Genomic DNA, 14,998 nt, shown 5'->3' with positions numbered 1-14,998 from the left:
TGCATTCACTATACACACAGTACACAAGCACGCGCACACACACACACACACACACAAACTGCATTCACTATGCACACTACACAAACACACACACTGCATCGACTACACAAACATACACTGCATCCACTAATAAAATACTCTCACTGCATCCACTACACACACACATATATGCTTGAAAACAAACAATTCTGACTGGCAAAATGTATATTTTGTGCATTTACCTTAAAAAAAATAAAAAAAGAGTTGCAAAAAAATAAAATAAGCATGTTCAGTTAACAGTAGATTTGTGTAGAAATAGTTTATTTTTTTGAAAATGGTAAATGTACAGAATATATCGGTATAAGAAAGTTATCGGCTATCGGCCTGAAAGTTCACAGATTATCGGTATTGGCTCTAAAAAAAAATCAATATCGGTCAATCCCCAACAGAACACAAACACTGACAGACACACTGGCATACAAACACTCACCGACAGGCCCACACACACACACACACATCATTGCCAGATATAGACTCTTACTGATTTGACACACACACAGTCGCACACATTCACTGAGAGATCCACACATTCATGAGACATCTTCACATTCTCTCTCAATTTTTTTTTTTTTATCCAACCAGCCTACCTTTGGGAGAGCTGGAGTGGATCCTGTCCCTGGGGTCCAATGTGGCTGCTTTTACTGCCATTTGTGCGGCCGGGTGTGTGCGCAATGGAGACAGCGAGGGAGTAGTAATCTTCTTCTGTTCCCTTGCAGGCCGTCTAGTCATGCCTGGGCAGGAGAAATGTCATATTCTGGCTCCCAGCATCACAGCAGGGTGCGTGATGGAGCAGAGCAAGAAGATCACAACCCCCTTGCCACCTCCACTGCACACATCTCGGGGGGGGCCCAATGTGGCCAGTCGGTGAAAGCCGCAGAACACCAGGGGGACAGAGAGTATTTTGGAGGGGGGGGGGCAAAATCCTGGGTAATGCCCCCCAAAGGCAAATGCCTTATTTGCCTTGGGAAGAATACAGCACTGCCCCCCGCCCCCTCCTTATTTTCATACCCCACTTTCTGCCTCTCCATATACCAATTCTTTACTGCCACCTGAAGGAGTTCCAATGCCCCTGACATTAAAACATTGGGCAAATCCTTAATTCTTAATTGAATAAAAACACTGGGGATTACATAAAAAAATAAAAAAATAAAGAGGCAGAGCTCTAAAAGTAGTGCAAACTCCATGGAAACCAGTGGATTCTTCAATATTATTCCACTAGTTTCCATGGTGATTGTTCCACTTTTTGAACTTTGCCCTACTTTTCTATTACAAAATAAGCACCAGATACTTGTGACATGGCAATTTGCCTACAGTGGAAATTGTAACCTTACCATAGTTATTTTATTTTTAAAGATTTTCCAGAATTACCAAAAATATATATTTTAAATAAAAAAAAAAAAAAAACAGCAGAAATTTGTAAAATCAGGAACTTACTCAAACGCAAAGAAGAGAGAACACGTGCCGAGAATGAGAATTAATGTCAGATAGAAGATGCCTTTCTGCCTAGCCATCATTACTCGGCCATCGCAGCAGAAGGTGTTCTTCCCAGGTAGCTTCTCCCATTTTCGGGTGACCTTCTTCCGCACCATCATGACCGACATGATTCCACTCCTGATGTTCTAACTTCTCTGGTGAATTCAGTCCACAAACACTTCCAGTTATGCTATCCAATGTTCACCCTCCGTAGCCCTGCTTTGCAAGGCATCATAATTAGGCCAAAGAAGACCTACACACAAGACAAAGGCAATAAATTTAATATTTTTGAGGTTAACCAGCTGTAACACTAAAAGTAAGAATTGCAAAATTCTTTAAAAAAAAAAAGGCACCATCACTCTACTGCTTTAGAATGCTGTCACCATTGGCATGCAATGTGTTAAAGCAAAAGCCAAAGTACCTTAGAACCGTTTCAAATGATTTAGGAAATAAACATAATGATGCATTCAGATTTTATTTAAATAAAAAACATACTAAATGCTAATAACAATATTAACATAATAGAATCCTAAATATGCCTGGTTCTTAGAGGAACACTCCAGTCACCATAACAACTTTATCTAAATTAAGTTGTTATGGTGCTAGGAGGCCCAAAGGCACACTCTTACCTAAAGGGGTTAAATCATTCTCTAATGGTTTAACCCCAGAGTGTGCCTCCATGGATGATCTGTCTGTCCCCCAAGTGGCATCCAGGTTTGGAATCTCAGTTTCCAGAAGTGTGGAGTCCCCCAAGTGGCATCCAGGTTTGGAATCTCAGTTTCCAGAAGTGTGGAGTGCCACCAGGCAGGGGCACCACTGAGTAGGTTAGAGCAGTCAGTGGTAACAGTGCACCAGAGTGCCTCCTAGTACCATAACAAAGTCATGTAGATGAAGTTGTTATGGTGAACGGAGTGTCCCTTTAATCACGATGAAGTGATGTAGGGGCAAGTTGCTGCTCCTGTAGCATTGCAAATAGAACAGTGCAGAAAAAGCATGGTTTACACTTTGCAATTTCCATTCCTTCTGGTGGCTATCAGACAGACAGCCACTAGGGGCTTTGGATTAACATATATTCAATTGTGTATTTGACGTTGAGAATTGGAATGTAAAGTATGCTGGTACAGGTCGTTTATATATAAGCATCTGATTGGTACATTGTGGCATCTGCCACACATGCTTTGCGTGTCTGCAATGCTTCTCAATGAGAAGCATCAAAATGTATCGCTTCAAAGATGATTGGGCTGCAGATAAGCATCAGTATTGGCAATGGAATAAAAGTAAGTTTAATTGCTTTACTAATTAAAAAAAAAAATAATAATAAGGAATACATATATTATACTTATTTATTGATTTATATTGTCTTTTTAATCTATAAAACCATTTGTTAAATACTATAGTATAGGGGATAGGTTGACTTATTTATAATGATAGAATAAAACATGATCCCTCACACAATGCACTGAGATGAAGGAATTTATGACGTTCTTTTACACAGTTCTGAATTTTCTGGATAGTTATTTTTATACATACACTCTCTAATTTGACATTCTGCTGTAGTCCCTTCAAAGGCTGAATGGGTATAAAAAAAAAAAAATAGGTCAAAGACAACTTGTAACCACAGAAATAAAGAATTCATTCTTTGAATTCTGACATTTGTTGGAGGAAGCCAGACTGCAGCTCATATTTCTCAAGTTTCATAGATTTATTTTGTGATGACTTCGTCCTTCTTGAAACCATGTGAAATGTCAAAAGTGAATGCTCGGTAACATGTTTAAAACTTCAGTATCTCTTGCTTGCACACAAAGTAAATAAAACAATCGGTTCAGTATGCTACTTAATATCTAACTCCTGGCTGATGACGGTTGCTTTCCTACCTTCAACAAAGCCTTTAATTTCCTTTTTGATCACCAGTCTTCGTCTACAGACCTGCCAATGATTATTGCTCAATTCCAAAGTTACTTTCAAAGTCTGCCAATAATCAGCAACTCTCTTTGGTAGGAAAAAATAAGTCAGTGATTTTGCTAACCTTTGCTCTGTGGAAGCAGTCTAACATGGATACCATAAAACAGTACAACTAAGAGTGTGTGCCCTGTGTGTACGTGGCGCCACAGCACACAGTTTGGGAACCGCTGGTATAGATCATGTCCCTGCAATCCAACTGCTCAACCCTCTGCCATTTAGGAGTTAAATCACTTTTGTTTTTGTTTATGCAACCCTAGCCACACCTCCCCTAGCTGTGACTGACACAGCATGCATTAAAAAATGTTTAATATTCAAATCAGATGTTCACTTTCTTGTTCTTAATTTTATCTCCAGCTCTGTAAATGGAACTTTAATCACACACAGGAGGCTCCTGCAAGGTCTAGCAGGCGATAATAATTCTAAATTAAACAGAATACGCAATAAAGGAAGTGTAAACATTAGCTCATACTTTACAGGAAGTACTTAGGAGGGCTGTGCAAGTTACATGCTGGGGGTGTGAACAGTGTACATTAAACTAAGCAAATTATTGAGCCATGTGACTGCAGGGAGATGATCAATACACCAAAACTGCTTAATTAAGTTAAAGTTGTTATGGTGACTATAGTGTCCCTTTAAAAAACTATTTTTAGAGGACTGTGTGGAAACATATTGGAGATATTTAGGGTAGTAATTGGGTGGACAGTGCACAGTGCTGAGAGTGTGGATAGGTATGTGAAATGTATCTATTACGAAACAGTCACATATTCCTCTCATTGTTTCCAAACTAATGGCATATAGTGGGAACTGAAAGGGGGTGATATTCACAGGGAGCAATCTCTCTTTAGGAATGTCACGCTTTGTTACGTTGCAAAAATGTGTTGATTCTTAGAGAATGCTACAAAAATGTAAATGCTGCTCACTTTTAATATCATATTACCCAATGACTGACAAATTCTGATTAGTTACAAATATTCAATCATACAAATTTAAATGCTTTGCTATTCTCCCTGATGATCACTTCTTTACAACCAATAAATAGTTTTCTGAATCCAAATGTGGGGATGGTGACTGTGTCTCAACTAGACATCATGTTGAGAGCTTTGAAGATGTTTGTGCTATATTAGCCACGATTCTCACCCACTCAAAGGTTAGCCACCACAGCTATAACTAAAGATCAAAAATTGGGGAACAAATAGATTTAAATATCTTGCATCTCGTGCCGCAGGGCTCAGTCTTTTTTATATGTCCTATAGAAATCAGATTTCAATGATCTATTTCCCAGAATGAGCTGGCTCACATGTTGAGTTATTGTTCACATAAAAAAAAGCCAGGAAAAAAGTGATAAACAGTGATTAGAATCATTTCCCTTTTAAATATGTATCAAAGGTCTGTCTGCCACTGTTCTTAGACCAAAAGGGAAATCTGAAAAGAAGCGTCTGTGGGCGCTACTGTCCCTGACACGCTCTTAAACAGATTATGTGTTATGAACACCAAGGCTTTGCTTCTTTTAGAATAATTTTGAGCAGAATAGATTACTACGTATATCGGGTTGACAGCAGTGACAACTGATAAACACAGAAGATACACACAAACAGTTTTTTTTATTTATTAAAAATTTCCAGTCTGGGGGCCCGAATCTCAGGCATGAAAAAGGACAGCCACAGTCTGGCCGAGCTTAGTTTGAATTACAAATCAAGCAACAGCCGCTGCCACTAATCTCAGCCAGCACTAGGACATGTATGTCCCAGTGCTGCCCTTATAGTAACTACACTAAACACTAACCCCTACAAAACCAAAAACACAATGACAGTACTGAAAACCTAAAAAATAGCATGTAAAATAAAAAAGATACATAACACTGAAGCATGGGAAAATAATGCCAACTTGAGGTTCTGGAGGCATTTATAAAATCACTTGACCTCCAGTCATGTGTTTAAGTATAATGTCTCCCATAATTTATGATCTTATGTTGGAGTAGTGGAAAATTTATATTTTTGGTTCTGCCCAAGAAGAAGGCTCCCAGATGGCATGCATGTGATCTGTTCATTATGATGGAATGTCTGCATTTTCTTTTTAAATCATTATATGAACTTCCAACATGGCCAGTGTGTTTTGATTTTTTTTTTTATTCTTTATTTAAATAGGAGTTGGCAACACAACATATAATATATTTTCAGCTAATAAAAGAGAATATCATAAGACTACTGCCAACAAACTTGATACAGCACACAAATGCAAAACAGAAATAAAAGATACCTAACAAGAGAAACCAAATGAGAGATCACTAAACTAATGAAAAGTCATCCATTAAAGGCACAAAAAAAGAAAAGAGAAGACTAAAAACAGTGTTTTGATCTTAGTATCAACAAATAATATGAAAATAAATGAGTTGTACTCCTCACAAAGCAAGACCATTTAAGATTCTATATTTGGCACCTTTAAAGGAACACTCAAGGACCAAGAACACAAGCATGTATTCCTGACCCTATAGAGTTAAAACCACAATTTAGCCCCCCTGCCCTCCTAAATATAGTAAAACGTTACCTTTATTCCAGTCTGCTGCTGGTTCTGCCCGTCATCTGCCTGCTTGGCTGACATCATCAGAAGCTACTCCAGAGAGCCGATGCTTTAATTGTTGTTGTGCCTGGATTGTTTCTTTAAATAATCTATGAGTGCCCCTCCCGAGATGAGGCTCTGGATCTGCCAGTGTGCAGAGGGTAGAGACACTGAATGGCAGTCACATTGTGCAGCACTGCCCCAGGAAGCACCTCTAGTAGCCATCTGAGGTGCCCCTCCCGAGATAAGGCTCTGGATCCGCCAGTGTGCAGAGGGTAGAGACACTGAATGGCAGTCACATTGTGCAGCACTGCCCCAGGAAGCACCTCTAGTAGCCATCTGAGGAGTGGCCACTTGAGATATCCCTAGGCTGTAATGCAAACACTGATTTTTCTCTGAAAAGACAGTGTTTACAACAAAAAGCCTGAAGGGATGATTATACTCACCAGAACAAATACAATAAGCTGTAGTTGTCCTGGTGACTATAGTGTCCCTTTAAGCTTAAAATTAGTTAAATAAAATTGCACTTGTTTACCAGTTTAGTGAATACATTAATGGGTGACTGACATAGAAAGCCTTAAGGGTACATCTTTTCCATATGGTTTTATACAAGATTAGCTTTAAAATGATAATACTAAAGTGTGTCAAGCTTAAACATAAAAATGGGCACAATTCTGCTACAGAATGTAAAGGAAGCTGTTCTGTTACACATTGTTACTGGAGGAGCCATTAACTATGGCTTTACTGTAAACTGGATCATTGAGTGAAATTGGCAAGCAGCTGCAGTGCGATCTTTTAAGGTACTTGTTCCATTCCCCATCCTCATTGTTGTCATCTGTCTCCAATTCAACCAGACCTCAAATGAATCTCGAAATCTATCATTATACCTAAGAATAGATCTGAGAAATGCATTTCGCATGGAACTTCTTGTAATTAGAGCTGGAAAAAAATCTGCTCACTCTTACAAGGAAAGGAAAAAGAGGAGAATGGATAATCGTAAAAGCAATATATCACATCTCAGAATCAATAGAATCTAACAATACTAACTTTGGCACATAACCTAGAAGAGTATCAGTAAGACCAAAATGTCTCCATTTAATTTTCTCTTTAGTATGTGCTCAAAATGTAGAATGAGTGAATCAAAGAGCTCCACTATCAAACAAACAAACAAACAAACACCTTGACGGTAATGTGCATGGGTACCACAGGGTTCTTCAAATAGATGTGCCTAATATTAGGTGTTTTTGAAGAAACAATAATCATGACTCTCTCTGCACACAACTATCACCAGCAGAAACAAAATTGGCTTTTAACCAAGTTTTTATGTTTTAGTTATTTTCAAGTAAAACGTAAATGGTAATTTTCTCCGGGTGCACACCCTAATGCAGGGATAGGCAATCTTTAGCACTCCAGGTGTTGTGTTCAGCATTTACCATAATGCTCATATAGCCATAATGCTGCCAAAGCATTCTTACAGCCAAAATGCTGCCAAAGCTTCAAGGGAGATATGGTCCACAACATCTTGAACACTCTAGGTTGCCTATCTTGCTTGCCCTAATGCAATGCGCTGTTCTCGAATAGAAATACAACTGATGGTAATGCGTGATGGGTATCATAGAGTTCTTCTACACCAGTCAGCAGAAACACATGTTTGTTCCTCTTAGGTTATTTTCATATGTTAGGAAGTGTGAGAAGCCCTTAACACTTTGCCAGCTAACTTGTCAACAAACTTGTGCAAAAATTAGTTTTGGACAGTTTACTTGAATCCAATGTGTTTTAATCCACACCGAGACAAATTGATTGTCCAAGGATTTACCTGTGGAGTTTTATTCATCGAATTGCCCACGTGTTAATTCATTTTTGAGCAAGTCTACTTGACAACTGAGCATCCTAGAATTCAAGTTTACATTATTTAGTTTATTATTATTTTTTTTTTTTTAAATATGGTTTAGGTCCATGCTACCCACAAATAACTGCACTCTAAATGTGAAATTACTCATTTAATTCTGCCTTCACTTAATTAGGATTGATCATTTGGTTAGATGTAGGTTTCCAGTGTTGAATGAAACAAAACCCCAGTTACCTGATATATTTGAATGTGTTTCTACGTGTTAGTTATATTTCCACTGCATGTTTACATTGTGGGCGTTTTATGAATCACTGAGGCATTCTAAGCTCTGAATCCCTATGTTTAGTCTAAGCACAGACTTCATAACCACATAATCCAGAAGTAAACAAAAAAAAAATCCTTGCATCCTGCATTTCCTTCTGTAGATTAGTGCCCCCACTAATTGTGGAACTCACAGACTCGAAATGTTTAAGGCGCCTTAAGGTTGCCTTCCCTCTGTGGGAGGTCAGGATCCTCAGTATGTTGATGGTACTCCGAGCAGCAATCAGGATCCAGGTAATGGGTATAAAGAATTTATTAACTCCAAATGCGTTAAAAAGATATAAAAACAAATAGGTCACTGGTCCTACGCGTTTCGTTTCAAAGAAACTTCCTCAGGGACCATAGTAAAAACAATTACAAATAAAACACTCTCAGTAACAATCCAGTGACCTATTATTTGTTTTTATATCTTTTTAAACACATTTGGAGTTAGATTCTTTACATTTGATTGTTACTGAGAGTGTTTTATTTGTAATTGTATCAATGCATCTCTATGAGGGAAAATTCAGCGTCGCCATGCAGAGCGTGGGGACGCTGAATGGCAAAGCTGCCTACTGTGCAGCACTGAGCCGGGAAGCACCTCCAGTGGCCATCTGAGGAGTGGCCACTTGGATGTGTCCCTAGGGGCAATGTAAACACTGAATTTTCTCATAAGAAAATGCCTGCATATAATGATCATACTTACCAGAACAACTACATTAAGTTGTAGTTGTTCTGGTTACTATAGTGTCCCTTTAACTAACCTATATTTAAACCAGTTGATGACATTTGCATCTCTTACAACCCAATTTCCTGATTTCTCACTCTTAGCTTGGTAGATGTAATCCAAATAACCATTATTTTGAAGGTTAGAAAACCCAAGAGAAAATATGAATCGCGATGAATGTGGTTTATTCGCATATCCAGATAGAAAATAAGAATATTTTCTATCTGGATATGCGAATAAACTGCATTCATCGTGATTCATATTTTCTCTTGGGTTTTCTAACCTTCAAGATGTATTGACCCCTTGCAGGTTCATTTAAAATTGTGTATTTAGCCAGCAGGTTGTGTGCACGAAGCAACATTATTTATCATAAACAATAAGTGTGTTTGGCACACTGGACAGTAAGCTGTAGAAAGTTTACACAGTTATAGAAAGAAGTGCAGTTGGATCCAGTTTTCTTAGTCTCCATAATAATGGACTCTGTTGGAGTTTGCGGTTTTGTTTGTAATCTACTGCCTGTTTTCACAAGCAATGATTATACCCTGCATTTATCTGAATGTTGTGAACGTCCTTGTGGAAAAGCCCTATAAAACCAGACCGCTGTTGAAAATAAAAGATTAGGTGCTCACAGACGTCAGGCATTGTATTATGGGTTATAGTGTGACTGTCTGATCATGCATGAAGATATTTTAAGAATTTTAATCTGATGATGGTGAATCGGATTTGATTCCTTCTAGAATGTTACCCTAGAAATGTCGTTCAACCCGCTACCTTTTAAAAATGTGGAACAGTGAGCTATGAGCGCAACAAAAGTTCTATGAGCTATGAAAAATGGTTCTAAACTAGGCAAAACAAGTGAAGAGTTGATCTTCATTCACGTGTAAGCCACTTAGTACTTTTTCAATAACGCAGTGATGAGATTACACATTCATAGTTTCAGGATAATGCAGTATAATAAACTATACACGTTATGGAATTTACTGAGATGGTTTATAGGGCACTCATACATGTTATATGGCACTCTTATAACATTTACTTACATTTAAAATATTTTATTGGTTACAAGAATAAATAGTTTCTCTAGCATGAGTTAACATGTCATATATAATGATTCTTATGGCGGGATAGTTGCTTTTGGGTCCAGGGGTCTTATCCTTTTTTCCCCCACAGTGTTGTCTCTCTTCTGAGACCCACAGTCTTCCATGGCGAGTATCAGTCTGCAGACTTTGCACCTTGTGCCCCCATAAAAGTACTATTGCACTAAGCAACCAGAAAATGTCTCCTGAACACTTGCAACCAGTCACATAGCAGTCTCACCCCATTGGCAATAATGAGCAAGTGAAACACCTAATGTGGATTATCTAAGGAAGATCCCAAGGATCATCCATACACCTTGTTTTGTACTAAAAAGACTAAAATAGAATAGTAGCAACACCTCTGGGCAGATGAAGTTGCCAGAATCCAGAGAACTATTGCTGCAAGAAGATGTCAGGGCCAAACAAACTTTTTTGTTATGCTAGATATCATAGCACTTTTATATATATATTCAGCTTTTTCAGGTTACCAGAGTTCAACAGTATGCCACAGTATTTGTTCCTCAGTTGAAAATCTCTCTAACAGCATGAGAACAAACACTTAATAGCAGTAAGAAGGGTAAAAGGGTGTAACGGTCTCTGTATTACATCAATTATTATATCAACCAGAGAAACAAAAAAATAACTCCTATACATTGCATGGCATTCTGGTAGTCTAGGAGAACTGTATATGGCAAGTCAAAAAAAAATAAACTGCTTTGTGAAATTATAATATGGAGATATTAAATCATAAATATGTGGATTTACTCATTGGTAGAAAGATTTGTTGGTAGAGAGAGTGGTTTATAAATATTGTTTTGGTTTTACTACTTGAAGCTGTGGAGGGATGAGCATTAGTGAACAAGTGGCAAGATTTTCCAAAGATATGGCACAAAAAGGGAAAACATGTTTTGGTCTCAATATGTCATATTAGCAATGGAGCCTACTGATGACATCTCTTGGTCACTGAGGATAGGGAAGAATTTAACCTATACGGAATTAAACTGAGAACGGTTAAAGAGAGTAGGAAGCACCTCTAGTGGCTGTCTAAAAAGGCAGTGTTTACGTTGCTGAGCCTTCGGGGACGAGCTATAGACACCTCAACCACTATTTTAAAGCTATAGTATTTCTGTTGACTACAGTGTCCCATTAACTTTCTTCTGTATGTTGTGCTAGGTTTGTGACATTAGTTATGTAGAGCATAAATAAGGTCAAGCTCAATAATTTAGCAGTGGCATAGCGAGGGGGGCAGAGTGAGGCAGTTGCCCATGGGTCTGATGTGGCACCATAGGGCTGGCTGGATCAGCTGTCCCTGTGCTGGCATCAGAAACAGTGGTGAAATCACCAGAGTAGCAACAGTTGTGACTGCGAATGGTTCTGCCTGGAGGAGCCCAGGGTCAAAGGAGGAGCCCTGCCTGCATGAGTTGCTAGGGAGTTCAACATATCTTAATTCCAGTTCTGCACCCCATCATTACAGAAAAGGAGCTTTTAGTCTGCACTTCCAGCGAGTGCAGTTCACAACCGATGCTTCTTCGCAGTCCCATGTTCTTAATGACTCAGAGTGCTGCCCCCGGGTTAACATGGCAGAGATCTGAGTCATTGACTGTGCTGCGAACAAGTTCTGACTGATCTGCACTGGATGGTGGTTCCAATACAGCATCAACTTATCAGACCACCAGGGATTCTACCATATCCGGGGCCACCAGGGATTCTATCTTTCTGCCCAAATGTAAGGAGGAAGACAATTTCTTTTATACTTGAATAACATGTGATGGGGCTTCTCTCCAACACACATATCTTACATTGTGCATACTGAATTACATGGTTAACTAGCGGGATATATTCACTAAAATGTGAATTATAGTGATTTCGCTGTGATACTAAAATTCAGTTATTTTTATTTTAGCTACTTGTCAACCTGATAAATGAGTAGGTCTCTAATCCTTTCCTCAGACTGAGATAAAGAAGAATAAAATACAATTCTCAAATTTGGCTTTATTTTGGAGTATGGCGACAAATATTTTAGAGTGGCATTAATCAGTAATATTGGTTAATCTGTACTGTGCCTTTAACCCCTTAAGGACACATGACATGTGTGACATGTCAGGATTCCCTTTTATGCCAGAAGTTTGGTCCTTAAGGGGTTAAATTGCTGTTTACAATGGAGGTGTTCTAGGTATCACATAACTCTGTTGGCTGCAACGTATGCACACAATAGCATTCAGATCACTGCCAGCACCTGCCATATACACCTCCCTGCTACAAGTGCAGCCAGGCAATTTCGTGCAAACACAAAGTCAAATTGACAATGTTTGTTCTTTTATGTAAATTGAATACTTTTAGGAATGTTCTTTGCAATTCAATTTAAAGAGGCCTAAAGGGTTTTAAATGTATAGAAATTATATACACATATTTATTATCTCTACGAGAAGTAGTGGTTAAGAGACACAAAGTTCTGCTTTTGTTGTGTTCCCTCCATCTCGTTTTTCAGTCAAATTAATTATACAGCATTTCTCATTTAGTGTGTTCACAATTGAAAGGCAGAATCCAGGGCAAAAGGTACAGTGGCACTAAGTGCATCACTGGTAAATGAACCTGTGTCACCAAACATGTTCTGCCATCAGATGGGCATCCATAGATAACTGGTGGAGGTACTCGGGTTGTGCAGAATTTGCTTATTAATAGTGCAGCTATTTATTGGGGATATTTCTCTGTAGCCTCCAGAAGTTTGAGAAAACATGGGACACAATTTTCAAATCAGGACTTTTCCAGATCCAGGAAGATTGGGGAGTTAACGTGAGTAAATTTGGCCTTTACAAGGGTTGTGTCTGCCCTTGATTTATTTACATTTTAGATACAAACTCATCTCAATGAAGTAGTCTGGGTGTATCGGTCCTGTCATACTAACACTGCAATGTAAGAAATTGCTGTTTTGTAGAAACTGCAATGTTTACATTGCAGAGTTAAATAGACCTCTATTGGCTGGCTTACTAAAAGCCAGTAGAGGCATTCCCTCTCCAGAAACTCTGTCCTGGAATCAAATTCTGCTGATAGCAGCATTTGATTGGAGGAGCATGGCAATTGGCTCAATGTCTCATTGCAATAGACTGAATGAGAACGCAGATCATGCCAGGTGGATGCAGCGGAGGAGTATCAGCTCTGGAAAGAAGGGGAGTCATTATTCTTTAACTTACATTTTTTTTAATGCAAAAGGTGGACCAAAGTGGGTGGATAGAAGGGAACTAAGGCATAAATAGCTGTACTGGCAGCATAGCTGACTTGGAGAATATATCCTGCTTAGCCATTTTATCTTGTTGCTCACCGGCGCTTACCTGTCCAAGGGCACCCATGACTCCTGGAGACAGATCGCTGAGGGCCCTGGTAACTGCTGCTCCCGAGGCTCACTCTTCTGCCTGACTCCGTTGTCCTGCAAAGGTGGCCCTGCTGCAAGATGGTGGCTTCAACATGGACGCCCGTGCATCATGCGAGGTAATGGGTGAGGGCAGGGTTTGAAGAAGTAGAGGGGAGAGAATACTGCGCAGCCAATATGGTACCAAGTCCCAGTGCTTCTTTTATAGCTTCTGGGGGGCTCCGTCTGCAAGTGGTGGGGGCTGGTCACTGGACCAAATCTGCCTATAAACACCCAAGCACTGCTCATGGTTGTGCAAGTGCTTTGCCTCAGTTCCCTGGTTTCCTGATACAGTTATTACTTGTTCCTGTTATTCCAGTTCCTGTTTTGTGAACTTCCAAGTTTCTGAACGTTGGCTTTGATTCTTGCCTAACCTCCAACCTTTGATCTTTGGCTTTTCAGCTCCGGTTTGCGGATTTGCCAGATGGTCCTAACATTGCTTTACCTGACTTGTCTCCTGCCTGCCTCTTTCTAGATTCCTTGCTTCTTTAGTAATTAAAGGCCTCCATGCCCTCACATCTCTCTGGTTTCTGTATCACTCACTGGCACTTAGGAAGGTCGTGTTTGTAAGGAGTTGCCATTCCACTAAGAGTTCCTCTCCAAATAAAACAACCGGTAGGTTGTCACATATTTTCACATTAGATAAGAAATTCGCTTTCAAGTCTCACGTTAGTGAATAACCCTGTAAGAGAACCTCAAAAATTCCAGAAATGTAAGTACAGAAGATGGGTAGAGTGGGAATATGTGATGCAGGTTCCAAACTGTGATGCATATCACAACTTTTGAACGTCAAATGAATCACGCTCATTACTGCTTCTGCAATATTTTAGATATGTAACATTCTATTCAACCTGAAATTGCTATTCTCAATAAAGCGTACGTAATGCCTAAATGAAAGACTGCTACATAAAAGATATCAAGGAGAGAAGTTCACACATTATGTAACGGTTACATATTTATATTACTTTAATAATCCCTGTGTTTCAAAGCATTGGTTCCCAAACCATATCGAAAAGTACAGCAAAAGTCCAGGCTTTGTCATTATCCCCACGGCGGGAACATAACAGGCAAATGTTCAAATACTGGACAGTTGGTGTGGATTGAGGACTGGGTTGGAAACCATTATGAAAACAGGCATTGAGAGGTGCGGAGTGAAAAAAAAAGATACATTGAAATATATTGCATTATTCTAATAAACTGCTTGGGGTTTAAGCCAATAAGAATACAATTAGAATTTAAATCATGGTAAGCTGGCAGAGAATAAACCTAAGAAATGTTTATTGTCCCCTGTCTGCTGTAAAATGCAGACTTTCTGATGCAATAAAAGAAAAGAAAAAAAATGTCAGTTAATTCCCTACGTTTACAAATACTGTATATTTGGTTTTCACTAACCTTTCTCTGTAAAAGATCAACTTATGATTAAGCACTGCACCCACCTTAAATATAAAATGCTTTTAAATTTCCATTTTAAAAACGGTTGAATTTGGCAACCGTAGCCAAATATATTTTCCTGGGATGATAAGTATCTGTAATATCAGAAGTGCTTTCACAGCAGCTAGATCCATTTAACTGATTATTTTGCTAATATTTCCTACTACCTGTTCTAGCAC

The 14,998-nt window shown here is 39.0% G+C and overlaps 1 protein-coding gene across 5 annotated transcripts in view; it reads right to left on the bottom strand.

Annotated features, from left to right (window-relative positions):
- The window catches only part of ZDHHC9 (zinc finger DHHC-type palmitoyltransferase 9), a 70,394-nt gene that overhangs the window by 42,910 nt on the left and 12,486 nt on the right, over positions 1-14,998 (bottom strand). The window contains exons 1-3 of one of the 5 annotated variants that reach the window (XM_063431871.1): positions 3,387-4,095; positions 3,043-3,081; positions 1,474-1,765 (exon numbers count right to left, since the gene is read on the bottom strand). In XM_063431871.1, coding sequence (XP_063287941.1) covers positions 1,474-1,640 — 167 coding nt within the window. In that variant the 5' untranslated portion in view covers positions 1,641-1,765; positions 3,043-3,081; positions 3,387-4,095. Of the gene's footprint in view, positions 1-1,473; positions 1,766-2,963; positions 2,989-3,042; positions 3,082-3,386; positions 4,096-13,311; positions 13,336-14,998 lie in introns of those variants that run through there. The other 4 variants (XM_063431873.1, XM_063431872.1, XM_063431874.1 and 1 more) reach the window with 4 other exon arrangements.

The sequence above is a fragment of the Pelobates fuscus genome, chromosome 9, assembly GCF_036172605.1.
Source record: "Pelobates fuscus isolate aPelFus1 chromosome 9, aPelFus1.pri, whole genome shotgun sequence".
NCBI lineage: Eukaryota > Metazoa > Chordata > Amphibia > Anura > Pelobatidae > Pelobates > Pelobates fuscus.
Note: the sequence above shows the minus strand (reverse complement) of the source record. Positions and strands in the feature narration are given on the sequence as shown.